The sequence below is a fragment of the Sceloporus undulatus genome, chromosome 5 (assembly GCF_019175285.1).
Source record: "Sceloporus undulatus isolate JIND9_A2432 ecotype Alabama chromosome 5, SceUnd_v1.1, whole genome shotgun sequence".
Lineage (NCBI taxonomy): Eukaryota > Metazoa > Chordata > Lepidosauria > Squamata > Phrynosomatidae > Sceloporus > Sceloporus undulatus.
The window spans coordinates 97,101,122-97,113,879 of record NC_056526.1 but is presented as its reverse complement, the minus strand read 5'-3'; the positions used below and the strand labels follow the sequence as shown (position 1 = coordinate 97,113,879).

At 37.5% G+C, this 12,758-nt stretch overlaps 1 protein-coding gene across 2 annotated transcripts in view; it reads right to left on the bottom strand.

Annotated features, from left to right (window-relative positions):
• SLC2A9 (solute carrier family 2 member 9) overlaps window positions 1-12,758 on the bottom strand; it is a 70,174-nt gene that overhangs the window by 19,389 nt on the left and 38,027 nt on the right. For both annotated transcript variants that reach the window (XM_042470063.1, XM_042470064.1), the window contains exons 4-7: window positions 12,066-12,226; window positions 10,546-10,670; window positions 8,061-8,206; window positions 2,435-2,567 (exon numbers count right to left, since the gene is read on the bottom strand). In XM_042470063.1, coding sequence (XP_042325997.1) covers window positions 2,435-2,567; window positions 8,061-8,206; window positions 10,546-10,670; window positions 12,066-12,226 — 565 coding nt within the window. The remainder of the gene's footprint in view (window positions 1-2,434; window positions 2,568-8,060; window positions 8,207-10,545; window positions 10,671-12,065; window positions 12,227-12,758) is intronic.

Below are 12,758 nucleotides of genomic sequence, written 5' to 3'. Positions count from 1 at the left end.
TGCTGCATGTCACTTACATTGCTAGTGTGCCAGTGGCGCACTCGCAATGCCATTGCGGCACCCAAAAAAGAACCTGGAAATACTGGGTTCTTTTTCTTCTGCAGTGACAGCGCACCATTTGGGGGCTGCAGATGAACATAAGCCGCTAGCAGGCTGCTCTTTTGGGGCGGTCTGTCCTGGGCCATAGATAGATAAACATATTCTCTCCATCTAGGCACATTATATTCCAAGGCAATGTTAATCTTACTATGAAGGTATCCAAGCACATATTCCATCTGCTTTTTCCCAGTAGTCATCTCTACAGTTAACAATAGAGGAAATATCTTCTGCACTTCCCTAGCAGGCATTTTTTATATTTAAACCACAGAAGAACATTAAATGCTCATCTGTGGATAAACACTCAGGTATTGCTATATGCACATTTATCTAGGAAAGAGATAATTACTAGCCAGAAATGGTGTTATTGACATTAAAGCTGTCATGGACAGCTGTCTTTATATGTGGGAGGCTGACATTTGGTCAGTCTACTGTTCTTCTGGGCTAGTTTTATATCCTTACCAATCAGATTAGATCTCTACTAACCTGTCCTTATGCCATGTCATCTTATGATATGTTAAAAATAAGATATCTTCAGCTTAGTCCATTTACTTGCTAGTGAAAGCGCAGGCTTGATTTGCCCTCAAGACACATTTACTTGACTATAAGTCAACCTCATGTATAAGTTGATGGCAGATTTTGGGGCCAAAATGATGGATTTTGATGTGACCCATGGATAGGTCGAGAGTACAATGTAAGAGCATATAACAAAGGATCTAAAGGATGAAGGAAAGGAGAACAATCCCAAAGAGAAAATTCTAGCAGGCAGAACTGTGGTCAGACTAAAGGATGGCTGGATGAGAGAATAGAGGGGAGGGCAGTGCTTCTAGGACAGATGACACTCTTGCCTTTCACCAGGGAATGGTTCCTTTTTTCAAAATAACAGTTAAAGCAAAGTACCTACATTGACCCATAGTTTTTTGGGTCAATTTTTTGATTAAAATTTCTTGACTTATACATAAGTATATACAGTATATGTTTGTTTGTTTGTTTTTGGCAGTCCACAGTATACACAGAAGTCTCCTCCAGCACCACATTTCAAATGGACAACTAAAATGGTGAAGGGCCTAGAAACCATGCCCTATGAGGAACTTAAATTCAAAGACATAGCTGCGTTAGTCTGGAAAATCAATATGCAATTTCCAGAGAATGAACCTGAGAATGTTTCATACTCTGAACAGTATGTGTGGACCATGGCCTTGCCTGAAAAGAAGAAGAGCCCTCCTTCTATCCACCATCTTGAAGGAGAGAAAGGCAAGCCAGCTCCACCAGGCTTTGCCTGAAAAGAAGAAGAACCCTCCTTCTATCCATCATCTTGAAAGAGAGAAAGACAAGCCAGCTCCAACAGGCCTCCGAGGGAGAGCAGACCTGCTGGACTTTTCCCCTTCCCTACTGTCATTCCCTTCTCTTTTTGTGTCTCGTCTTTTTTTAGATTGTAAGCCTGAGGGCAGGGAAATGTCTAATTAACAAATTGTAAGCTGCTCTGATAGTCTTAGCTGAAGAGCGGGGTACTACTACTACTACTACTACTAATAATAATAATAATAATAATAAGTCTTGTTGCACTTATCCTCTCAACATTTACGTTTTCAGCACATTATGTGAAAAACATGTTGTACGCATGCCTGGATGCTCTCCCTGTATGAGTGTCATAGCCCTTTCAGGTCAACCTTTTACTTGCCATGCTAAATGCATAGATGATGAGCCATTGAAGCATGCAAGTTCAGGTATCCAGCAAATTTACTTCAGAAACTTCCATGAGGCAAACAACTCCCTTCTTTCTAATGGCAGATTATCTCACTACTAGATTCACATATGGGTATGCATAAAGAACAGGGTAGAAACCATGCAGATGTCCACATGTCCTTTAACTGTAACTTCCAGCAATCTTCAACATTGGCTTTGCCATATCATTCTGACCCTGAAACAGAAGATAGTGAGTTTGTGTGGGGCAGCCTAACCACCTTCACTGTTTAGTTTGGAATGAAGCATATCAGCATGCTAGAAACAGATTGTGACAAGTCTGATCCACTAAAAATTGAATGGAGTTCCAAAAAAATACACACACACACACATGTCCATGTGCTTACATACTCATGCACACACAAAATAGTTAATAGGCTACCTTACAACAGAGAGAGAACTGCATGAAGTGTGATGCTGGTCATCATTACTGATAGTTTTCGCTTAATCATGTAATTTTTATATCCTGCACTCCTGGCATTAAAAATGCTGCAAAACAAAGGCACATTTGTACCTTCACCAATATCCTTATTTTTTAAGCTTCATGAAATATGAAATGAAAATACAATCATGATGAAAAATGATAGCGGAGTACCTTTCTCTGCTGCTTTTGTGTCATGTTTTTCAAGCAAAAGAAAGCGAGGGCTTTCTGGAAGAAAGGGCAAGATCCCAATCTGGAGGACTGATGGAACAATAATCATTCCAAATAAGTAGGGCCACAGGGATTCCTGAAAGATAGTCAGGGCACAATCTTAATACAAGTGCAACAAAATGAATAAACAAACAGAAACACAGAGAATATCAATAGCTCAGTGGCACAGCATTTGCTTCACATGCTGAAGATTCATTTTCTGTGAATCTCCACTTTTTTTTTTCTTTTAAAAGGAAGGACTTGAGACCTTGGAAAGACAATGTCAGTCATAGTGGACCTGGTTCACTATTTAGTATAAGGTAGCCACAAATAGGGACAGACTGGTGAGATTTTGTCTAGGACTTTTTTTCTTTAAAGGCTGTGATGTTAGACATCCATAAATCCTATTCTGCTACTTCATGGGGTAGAGATGATACCCCATTTCTGAAGAGTATGACAGCAGAACACAAGCTCTGGGAAGTTATACCCAGTGGCAGAAGGTGTTTCTCAAATAAGGATCAGTCTTGTTAAGTATGGAGAGAGTTATAACTGGAAGGCTGGCCCCATGGGATGAACTAGCCACAGCAGCTATGAACAACTGCTATGGTGTGGAATACTTTCCCTAAGCATTGTTAGAGAGACCACTGCACCATTAAGATCTGCAAGATACTCAGAATATAGGGCTGCAGCAGGTACATAAAAGAGAAAGCAAAGGATCAAGAGGCTAAAGTAACGTGAGCTTATTTGGATGTTTTAGTTTCAAGAAAAAGAGCAGGGAGCAAGAATGTGGAGTGATTGTAGGGACCTTTTTTCTCCTTCTCTTGTAATGTTAGAACAAATCAAATTGAATGGTGTCAGTAGAGTCAGCACAGACAAAAGAAAGGTTAGTGTTTTATTGTTCATATTAATATTTTGAACCATTTGTATTACCTTGTATTATTTTATTGCTGTAATCCTGCCTCAGTCTTTGGAGAGGTGGGAAATATAAATTAAACTCTATTCTTATTCTTATTATTATTATCTTCACACAGCCGCTGCAATTTATGACCATCAGATTTGGTAACATGTATATGTGAAACATTACATTAAATGGTTTTAAAAAAGATTAGGCAGAGTGAGGGAGAAAAAAAATCTATGAAAAACTGTAAGCAAAATGAAACTTCCATAATCAAAGACACTACACTTCTGAATACAAATTCCTATAGAGGACAATTGACGAGAGGGTCATTTTCTTTATGCCTTCCTAGAGGCCAGTGTTGGTCAATGTATGATTTTGAAGTTCAGTTCAAATGCACATGACTTTACTGTTGAATATAGTAGTTTTGTGAATTTGTTATTCCTCTAAAAATATTTAAATACTCTATAGCTAATATTGATTTTATACTGATTTTCTAGTAATATAATTTCACTCCTCATCAAAACTATCTTCCCTTTTCTGAATCCTATCGTCCCTTCGGAAAGGTATTTTAGCTCAGGGTTTTATATCTAAAATACATTTAGCAACTTCATACCTTTGAGACCAAAATCAAACATATATAGTACTATAGTACTATAATTTTAGAGTGCTTTACTCCCTTTTTAAAGCAGCATTACTCATATGTGATAAAGACACTATCTCAGAATGGATTGTGCAGATGAATAGGCAGGGATATGGGTAAAGGATGGGACCATTAGGTGCAATTGTTGCCTCCACCCCAAGAGTCTAAAGTAAAGTTCACTTCTTTACTTTCTCTTGTATAAATGAATGGCTGCTTTTAATTCCTACTGTGAAAAATTATGCCAACAGAATTGAAGACACATTGAGGAGGAAAGTACAAAACTTCCTTCAACCCGAGAGTGGATTGTCTAGCTGTCACTGATAGGTGTTCTTGACAAATTTTGCTATTTATCTCTCATTTTGCTTCCCTCACTATTTCACTCGCTTCCTTCATATTTTGGTTAAGGCATAACCCAAATGGCAACTTTACTGTGATCACTCTGCTTATCTTTCCAAACAATTTGCCAATTCCACCAATGTGTTGTGGGTTGTTTTTGTCAAAATCTGGACAAGAATGGTAGCCTGCCAAATAGCAGCCTGAAAAAAACAACATCAAAATATTGCCTATATCCTACTAATGAGCTGTTGGCTGCCTTTCAGGTAGACAACCTGGTGCCCTTTCGATATCTGGACTATAACTCCCATAAACCCTAGTTTGTATGGCTTATACTCGAGAATTATTGAAGCAGTAATTTCAAATGTCTGGAAGATACTGGATTTCCTACTACATATAATTAATTCTTGAGCATTTTGCAATACTAGAGGAACCAAAACTGGTGAGCAAACTGAATAGGCCACACATTTCTTCAAAATAATGGTTTCAGAAATGTAGACATTTAGTTTTCAGATTATTTATAATTGAGAAATATTGGAACACTCTTTGGTTAAAACCTTAAAATCATAAATCTCACTCACTGGAAACATTTTAGTCTATAAATGTTTTTTATGAATACCATGGAAAACTAAGTAAGACAAAAACTTACTAAAATGGTTTGTATGTGAGAGATATTAATTTTGAAGGTAATCAGTTAAAAAGTTACCTTAAAGATGACTTCTCTTTTATATAGCCAACCCCATAACTATATTTTAAAAAGGATACTTTCTTTCTTTCTTTTTTTAATAATTAATCTTAAAGGTACTTAATGCCATACTCTTCTAATTAGCAGGTGACAGGGGGCATATTTTTAATTTTGGACCATGTTTACTTGGGAAAGCAACCAATGATAACCATTCTCAAAGCCAACTTTCCTCATGCACCCCCAATGTGTTATCTTTACATGCCTGCACAAATCTCTTTACCAGCATTGTCCTCAACCACCTCTTCCCCATTTTCTGGCCTGAGCTTCTACTTGGAACCTTTCTGTTCCCTCATCATTTACTTGATTGCCATATGCTTTTACATGCCAGAGTTGTTCCTCTTGCCACCTCAATTCTGCCATGCAGGCATCCATCTTTCCATAGGCCACTTCCTCTTGGTTACAATTTGCACTGCTAGTTGGGAGAGGATGGGGAACGATTATATTTTGCATTGCAGTTGTGGATAGCAGTGAATTAGTATCCTCTCTGCCCTAAATAGGTCATAGTTTCTGAGCCCTAAAGATGAGGAAAACATGAATAGAGTTAAAATAAATGTGCTGCTGTGAGTTCCAATAGGGACCTCAAGTTGCCTCTTAAAAGTCATTATTTTGTGATAGATCTAGGGTAAGTTGATTTCACACATGCCTTCAGAAGGACAGTCTTTCCTTGCAGCAGGAATTTGTGTTCAGAAGACTATTTTTGGTTCTTGAACTACTGTGACCCAAATATTAAATGTTAGCCTAGGGCCCCACACAACCCTGAGCTACTTCATATTGTACATTTCCAATTCCATGCAGACACTATTTAATGTGTGTGTGTGTGTGTGTGTGTGTGTGTGTATGGATACAAATCAATACTGGACTAAACAAAGAAAGATGTACAGAGAGATACGAAGGAATGATAGAAAGGTGAAGATATTAAATACATCTGTTCAGAGTAATGATGCCATCATGTGGCCATAAAATTGAACTTAGCTACAGTTTGAAATTTTCTGTATCTAGTGCCTCTACTTTCCAACTGGCCAGTTGTCTCAGACTGCTAAAGCATTATCTATCTAGACAAACAGATTCAGGGCTTTGTATTGCACAAAGGCTTGTGGTATCTCTGTCACATCTAAGGACACACACAAAGAATGTACATAAAAATACTTTGAGACAAAAATCTGCTTTTCTTCAGAATGTCTTATGCAATCTGAGTTTTGACTGATTGATTACACAGTGATATTATGATATCAATACTCAAGTGTTACAATTATAATTGAACAAACTAATGTGTATGTGGGAAAAGGCTACTGCGTGTGGGCTTCTGTCTTCATATCTTCAGTTGCATACTTCTTTAAAAATTTCCATATGAAAGGTTACATGTTGCCTAATTTAATGGATGAGTCCTGCACAAATACATCTCCTGCAGAGAATGCAAATGAGAATGCAAATGAGCAATGATACTGTCAGCTTTCAAGACAGGTTAGCAGAAGAGTGTTCAGCTATATCTGGGCTAATGGCTATGCCTCTCTGACTGCTGATAGATTCCCAAACCTCAACTGAAATCCAAGGGAAGATGCTGTAAGGCAAATCCTCCCACAAGACCTTTCCAATCAGAAAGTGTTGAAGGCAGAAGACAGCTAAGAGATGTGTAATAGAAATAAAATAAATAAATAAATAAAATGCAGCATCTTTGGTCAATTTGTAATGAAATGATTAGTTCAACCAAATAAATAAATAAATTGTAAACGTCTTGAGGAGGAGGCAGGAGAATGGAATTGCATATTGAAATACAATGTTTTGTAAGAAGGAGGGCAAATTTTGGCACAGCACTAGGTCTACTTCTTTTCTATATCTGGACACAACACTTTCTGCCTTTATACTTGTTCAAGGACCTAGGGCAGGGTCTGTGTTGTAAGGCTTTGCAGTAGGGACCAAATGTATCTGTAATGATCCTTATAACCTGCAAAAGGTGCTGAACCTTGAGAAATGACAACTGGTACTGAGCCAAAATTTCTCAGAAGACACATTTCTGGGGGGAAAAACAACCTTTTTTGGGAGAATTTTCTTTTTCTTAATTCCCTGGTAGTAGTAAGTCACGGCACATTTTTTCAGTGCTTTGGGCTGCCTCCTCACCTTTAGGACAATGGCCCAGAATGACATTTGCAGAGGGCACTGTGGAGGATGGAAATGGAAACTGCCAAAACAGCTAATCTTACTTCCACTTGTAGGGGCAGTACAAAACAAAGAAACAAACACAAAATACCTTAAGGGTAAAAAAAACCGAAACTGCTACAGTCACTGCTAACCATGAGCCTCACTTTTGAAAAAACTGATGTAAAATTTTCTCCCTCTGGATGAATTTGGCAAAATTGGGGCCCTGATTTTCTACCTGCCCCAAACTATGTTGTCCACAAAGAGGGTGAAGCAAGAGGCCATTTGCACACAGCTATATTTCCCACATTTGGAGTGTGGCCATGACAGGAAAACATAAGACACTTTTTAAAAAATATTTTGTTTTGTTTTGTTTAATTAATTGTGCCACATGCAGAACTATACCCATTTCTTTCATGACTGTGTACCACTCCTGGCATTTAATACAACAGAAGCAGGAGAAACAACATAATAATAATAAAACAATTTTAGCCATTTCATACTGTTTTGGACACAAAAAAGGGTCTGAGATTTTGTCCGAGAGGTACCTTCATATATTGCAACAAGCAATCCCTCTGCACAAAATCCATCAAAATGATTGGGAGTTCTGCAACTTTTATTCATTTAATGGCACTTGGTGGCAGAATTACACAATGGATTGTATCTCATGTTTGACAGATATACATATTTATACTTTAGATGAAGAAGGCAGGCAGGCAGGCAGACAGACAAATAGTAGATATGCAATATATCTGATTTATAACTTTGTAGTTAACTTAATCAACAGTGTTAGAACAACTTTTTAAAAATGTAAAAATGTTTGATGCAAGATGTGACAAACCTTTCCAAATATTTCAGGTAGCCCCAAAACCTGTCCAGTGAAGACACCGACACAGATGAGGATTGCTGTAATTTGGCCTAAGGAGCCACGGATCTGTTTAGGAGATATTTCACTCAAATACATTGGGAGGGCACTCAGAGCTACACCTGTGAAAGGAAACAGTAGGGGAAAAACTTATTAATAAAATAAAAGATAATGAATATCCCTCATGAATATTTAGCAAACTTTGGGTAGAAGCATTTAGACTATGGTCCAAATGATAACATTAAAAGCTTATCAGGATGAAAACTGTGAACTACCTAGGGCAATAGTTCTGAAACTTTAGTACTCTAGATCTTTTGCACTTCAGCTTCCAGAATTCCTGGCTCCTGGCCAAGTTGGCTGGGGCTTCTGAGAGTTGAGGTGCAAAACACCTGGATGACCAAAGTTTGGAAAGCAGGGACCCAGAGAATAATAAGTAAATTGATATAACATACTGATTAAAATTATGATATGTAAGTCATAAAGCCACTGGTTGCAGAACAGCCAACAATTCACCAAACAATCTTTGCAAGCCATTATCCTCCTTCATACCCCTCCAAAATTCTAAATATAAGGAAATCATGCTTCTGAATATATGGTTCAGATCAATGATAGGGTGGGTACAATTAAATTTAACCCAAAGAAGATAAAAGTTGATAGTAATGGGCTCTTTTAATCTCTGTGAACAAGATAGTTGGGGAAATGCCTATCCTAGAGACAACTGCAATGTTCTGAATGGCTTAGATTTTAAACCCATCCCGCACTGCTCCTGCAATCCCAAGTATCAACTATGACCTCAAGTGTCTATTTTTAATTATTATTGTTATTATTTCTGCAGCAGCATCTATGTACATAGCACTTTAGAAAGAAAAGGTCTGACATGTTTACACTCTAAAATGTGGAAACAGTATCTACACCCATTACTGGCCAGTCAAGAGTTGGCATCTGTCATTCATGCGTTCTTGATTTAATTAAGGTACTAAAGACAGTGCGGAAACTTCAATCATCCCAAAATGCTGCTGCATGATTGTTTTATGCAGTGGAGTCAATTTTATCATTTAAAATACCTATACTTGCTAAATTCATTTCTGGATCCAATTCAAGATGTTTTTAACATTTAAAGTCCTAGATTACACAGCTCCTGACAATGCCAGTAGACATCTCTTTCATATGAATTTACTTCTTCCTCCTGATACTTAAGACCACCTACTGAAGTCCATTTTTTTTAATATGGGGAAGTGAGTTTAGCTTCTATAACAAGTAGGCCTTTTGGGCTATGGTTCCAGTAATTTACACTTCTCTCCCTTGAAAAGTTGATGTGGCTCATTCTTTACTGGCTTTTCAGAGACATATAGATGAACTATTTAGGATGCCTTTGCTCTGACCATTCCTAAATTTCTGTTTTTGAAATTGCTTGGATTTATTTGCAGCTTTGACAAGTTTAATGAAAAGTTATACAGCCAGCCTTCCATATGCACAGATTATTTATCCTTGGATTCATGATTTGAAATTATTAAATGACAACAAAAAAGATTCCTAAAGGAAACCTTAATTTTAAAATAAAAGAAACAGTTTTACTATACCACTGTATTTAATAGGGCTTGAGCATCCATGGATGCTTAGGGTATTCAAGGAGGATCCTGGAACAAAACACCAGCAGATACCAAGGACTCACTGTATATGGAATAAGGATGATCTAACATGGTGTAGTGGTTTGAGCACTGGATTACAGCTCTGGAGATCAGGGTTCAACTCACCACTCAGCCATGGAAACCCATAGAGTGACTTTGGGTGAATCACTCTCAGCCCCAGAAAGCCTTAGGGTTGACATAAGTTGGAAACGATTTGAAGGCAAACAACAACCATAGTGCAATAGTTCTGTCATTCTCAGTATTTACTGAGATAATGCATGTGAAGCAAATCTGTTATAGATATGCTTGCAGTTTTCTTCTGCTGTTTAAACACCATGTTATCTAGCAAATATACACAGCAAAGGGCTGATTCCCCTCCAAGACTATTTACCAGTACCCTTTCTGTTGTCTGGCCTAAAAGAAAATAGCAACTGGCTGAGAAATAGTCATGGCAGATAACTATCTGAGTTTGTATTAAAGAAGTGAAAAACATTTAGTTCTCAAATCCAATCCATTTACAAAGATAATTATCTGAGTGTAAATATTTATATAACCAAAACAGCACCACCCTCAAATAGGAAAAAGGTATCAGTCCTGTGTTCTCAGGGGAACACTTAAGGGGCTTACAATAGAGGCAAAAAATAAAACAAAATAAATAAATACGGGAATGCTAGATATTGAAATGAAAAGAAAACAAGGATGGGGATGGAACAGAATATTCTGGAAGATCGTGTGGGAATCCTGAACAGGACTGTACAGCATGACTTTGTTGCAGGCCTCATATGTACAATATGTTTTAATGAACTGGTAGAATAGTATCCACTAAATCATACCTCCATCAATGCCCATTATGAATCGGCCCAGAATTATCATTTCCATGACACCTGCCAGATGAGAGAATGCCATCAACAATGCAGCCACAATGGCAAATATATTGTTTAGCAGCAGTGTACGTTTTCTGGAAAAAAAATAAACTATATTTCACATATATATTACATGTTTACAGTTCCATTTAAGAGAAACCATAATACACAAAAGTTTATTATTACAGTACCTCAGTATGTTGTGACATGATGGAATAGGTGAAGGCTTAACAGCCATGATGTCAAAAAGGGTGCATTGTATAAGCATGTTGCTCAGTGTCACAGGATGATGTCGAAGGTAGAATTACATGTTATGAGGAGTGTCAGTGTGCTAACCTCCAGTTCCCCACTTACCCTTTGTCACTTCTATTTCAACCATTCCATATTTTAAAGTAGGGGTAGGTAACTGCCACAAGTTGGAGAGTTCACAGGCCCTGGGGGAAAGGATACTCCTGGTGCTGCCATCCCAATTTTTTAACTTTTTGAGATTTATTTTATTCATGCATTTATTGTAAAAGTGCCCCCAATGCCACCTCAGAGGTGCAAAAGGGTATTTTAGCCATTTAAAAATGTTTTAAGCACCTCAGTGTAGCATGGGAGGAAGGAAAGGCAATTTTTCATCTCTGATCACTGAGCAGAGAAAAGGCAAGAGGAGGCTGGCAAACCAAATGGGCATTAGATCTGAGGCCTGGAGGTTGCCTGTAACTGTTGCTAAAGAGAAAGTGTGTGTAATCAGCACATGCTACCATTTTGAATGGCAGCTCTCTGTCCCACTCTGAAAGACACCAGTCTGATTCTTAAAAATAAGACACTGACACTAAGGACTGTCAGGAACTACTCCACCTTTGGAATTCTAAAATAGATCACAGAGAAGAACAGGCTGCTAATTTCTAATTCAAAGGTTGCGACCTAACTTTCAACCTGACATTGCCAGCTGAAAAGATCCCAGACAGTATGGTGGGAAAAACTTCTAGCTGAAATCTTGAGAACTGCCAAGCGTCCTGGCTGAGTTCATCAAACAGAACACATTTTTCTTGGAATGACATGATTCTCAATTCAGTCTGTTTCACATATACAGATAGCATTTTATTTGACAGTATGCTCAAGGGAAAGTGAACATTTTGAGTATTTTGTCACCAAGTGCAATATGACAGATCCAGTGCAATATGACAGATTTGATCCAAAGGTTGATTCTCACCTGTTCTTTTGTCCATTGTTAATAGAAGCTGTATAAGAAATTATCTCAATCTTAAAATCAAGCTGTAAATATTATTGAAGCAGCAGCATGATAAGATTTTATACAGAAAAACACATCTTCTTTTGGATTGATGGTGTAGGTTTTTTAAAACATAACTTTTTTTAAGTTTTAAAAATGCCAAGTCGCTGAGAGTTAGTTACACACACACACACACACACACATATATATATATGATTAATCAAAAAACAAAGAAAACAGACATGTATAATGCACATTATATGTACATGCTTACCTGCCAAAATATTTGACAGCTGGAGTAACAATTAAAGCTCCAACAAGCCCACCAATGGCAAAAATGGAAACAGATATAGTCCAGAACAAGGTAACTGACTGTTCTGTCATTGACTGGTTATATCTTCTCTCCCAAGTTTCATTATAAAATTTCTTGATGAACTAAAAACAACAGAAAAAAATTTAAATGACAAGAACATGCTGGTCAGTAAAACAAAAAACATTATTTTTAATTTAAAAATTAATTTTAAACATTATAAATTTTAAACAATTAATTCTATCATTTGTTAAAAAAAAATTAAACTAAATGTTCTTCAATTATATTACCTGTTCTGTTCAAAAAGGTAACACAGCTCTAGTATAAACAAATATATTGATGTTAACACCTATTCCAGGAGTGGATAAAAGTAAAAGTGCAGCCTATGGACCACATGCTGCCCCCAGAACTGTTTTTGTGACCTCGGGGGGGGGGGGGATTTTTTAAAAAAAAATTTTTGTTTCAAAATCCCCCTAAATGCCCTCTAGAAGGTATAAAAGGGGGTGCCCCCCCTTAGAAACCCTTTATCCCCCCCCCCAGATCAACAATTTTGCAATTTTTTTCAAAACAATTGTGTTATCTCAAAATATCCTCCTGGGGGCATGGGATACATTTCTACAACATTTTGCACATCTCCGGGCAAATGTAGGCCCAGTG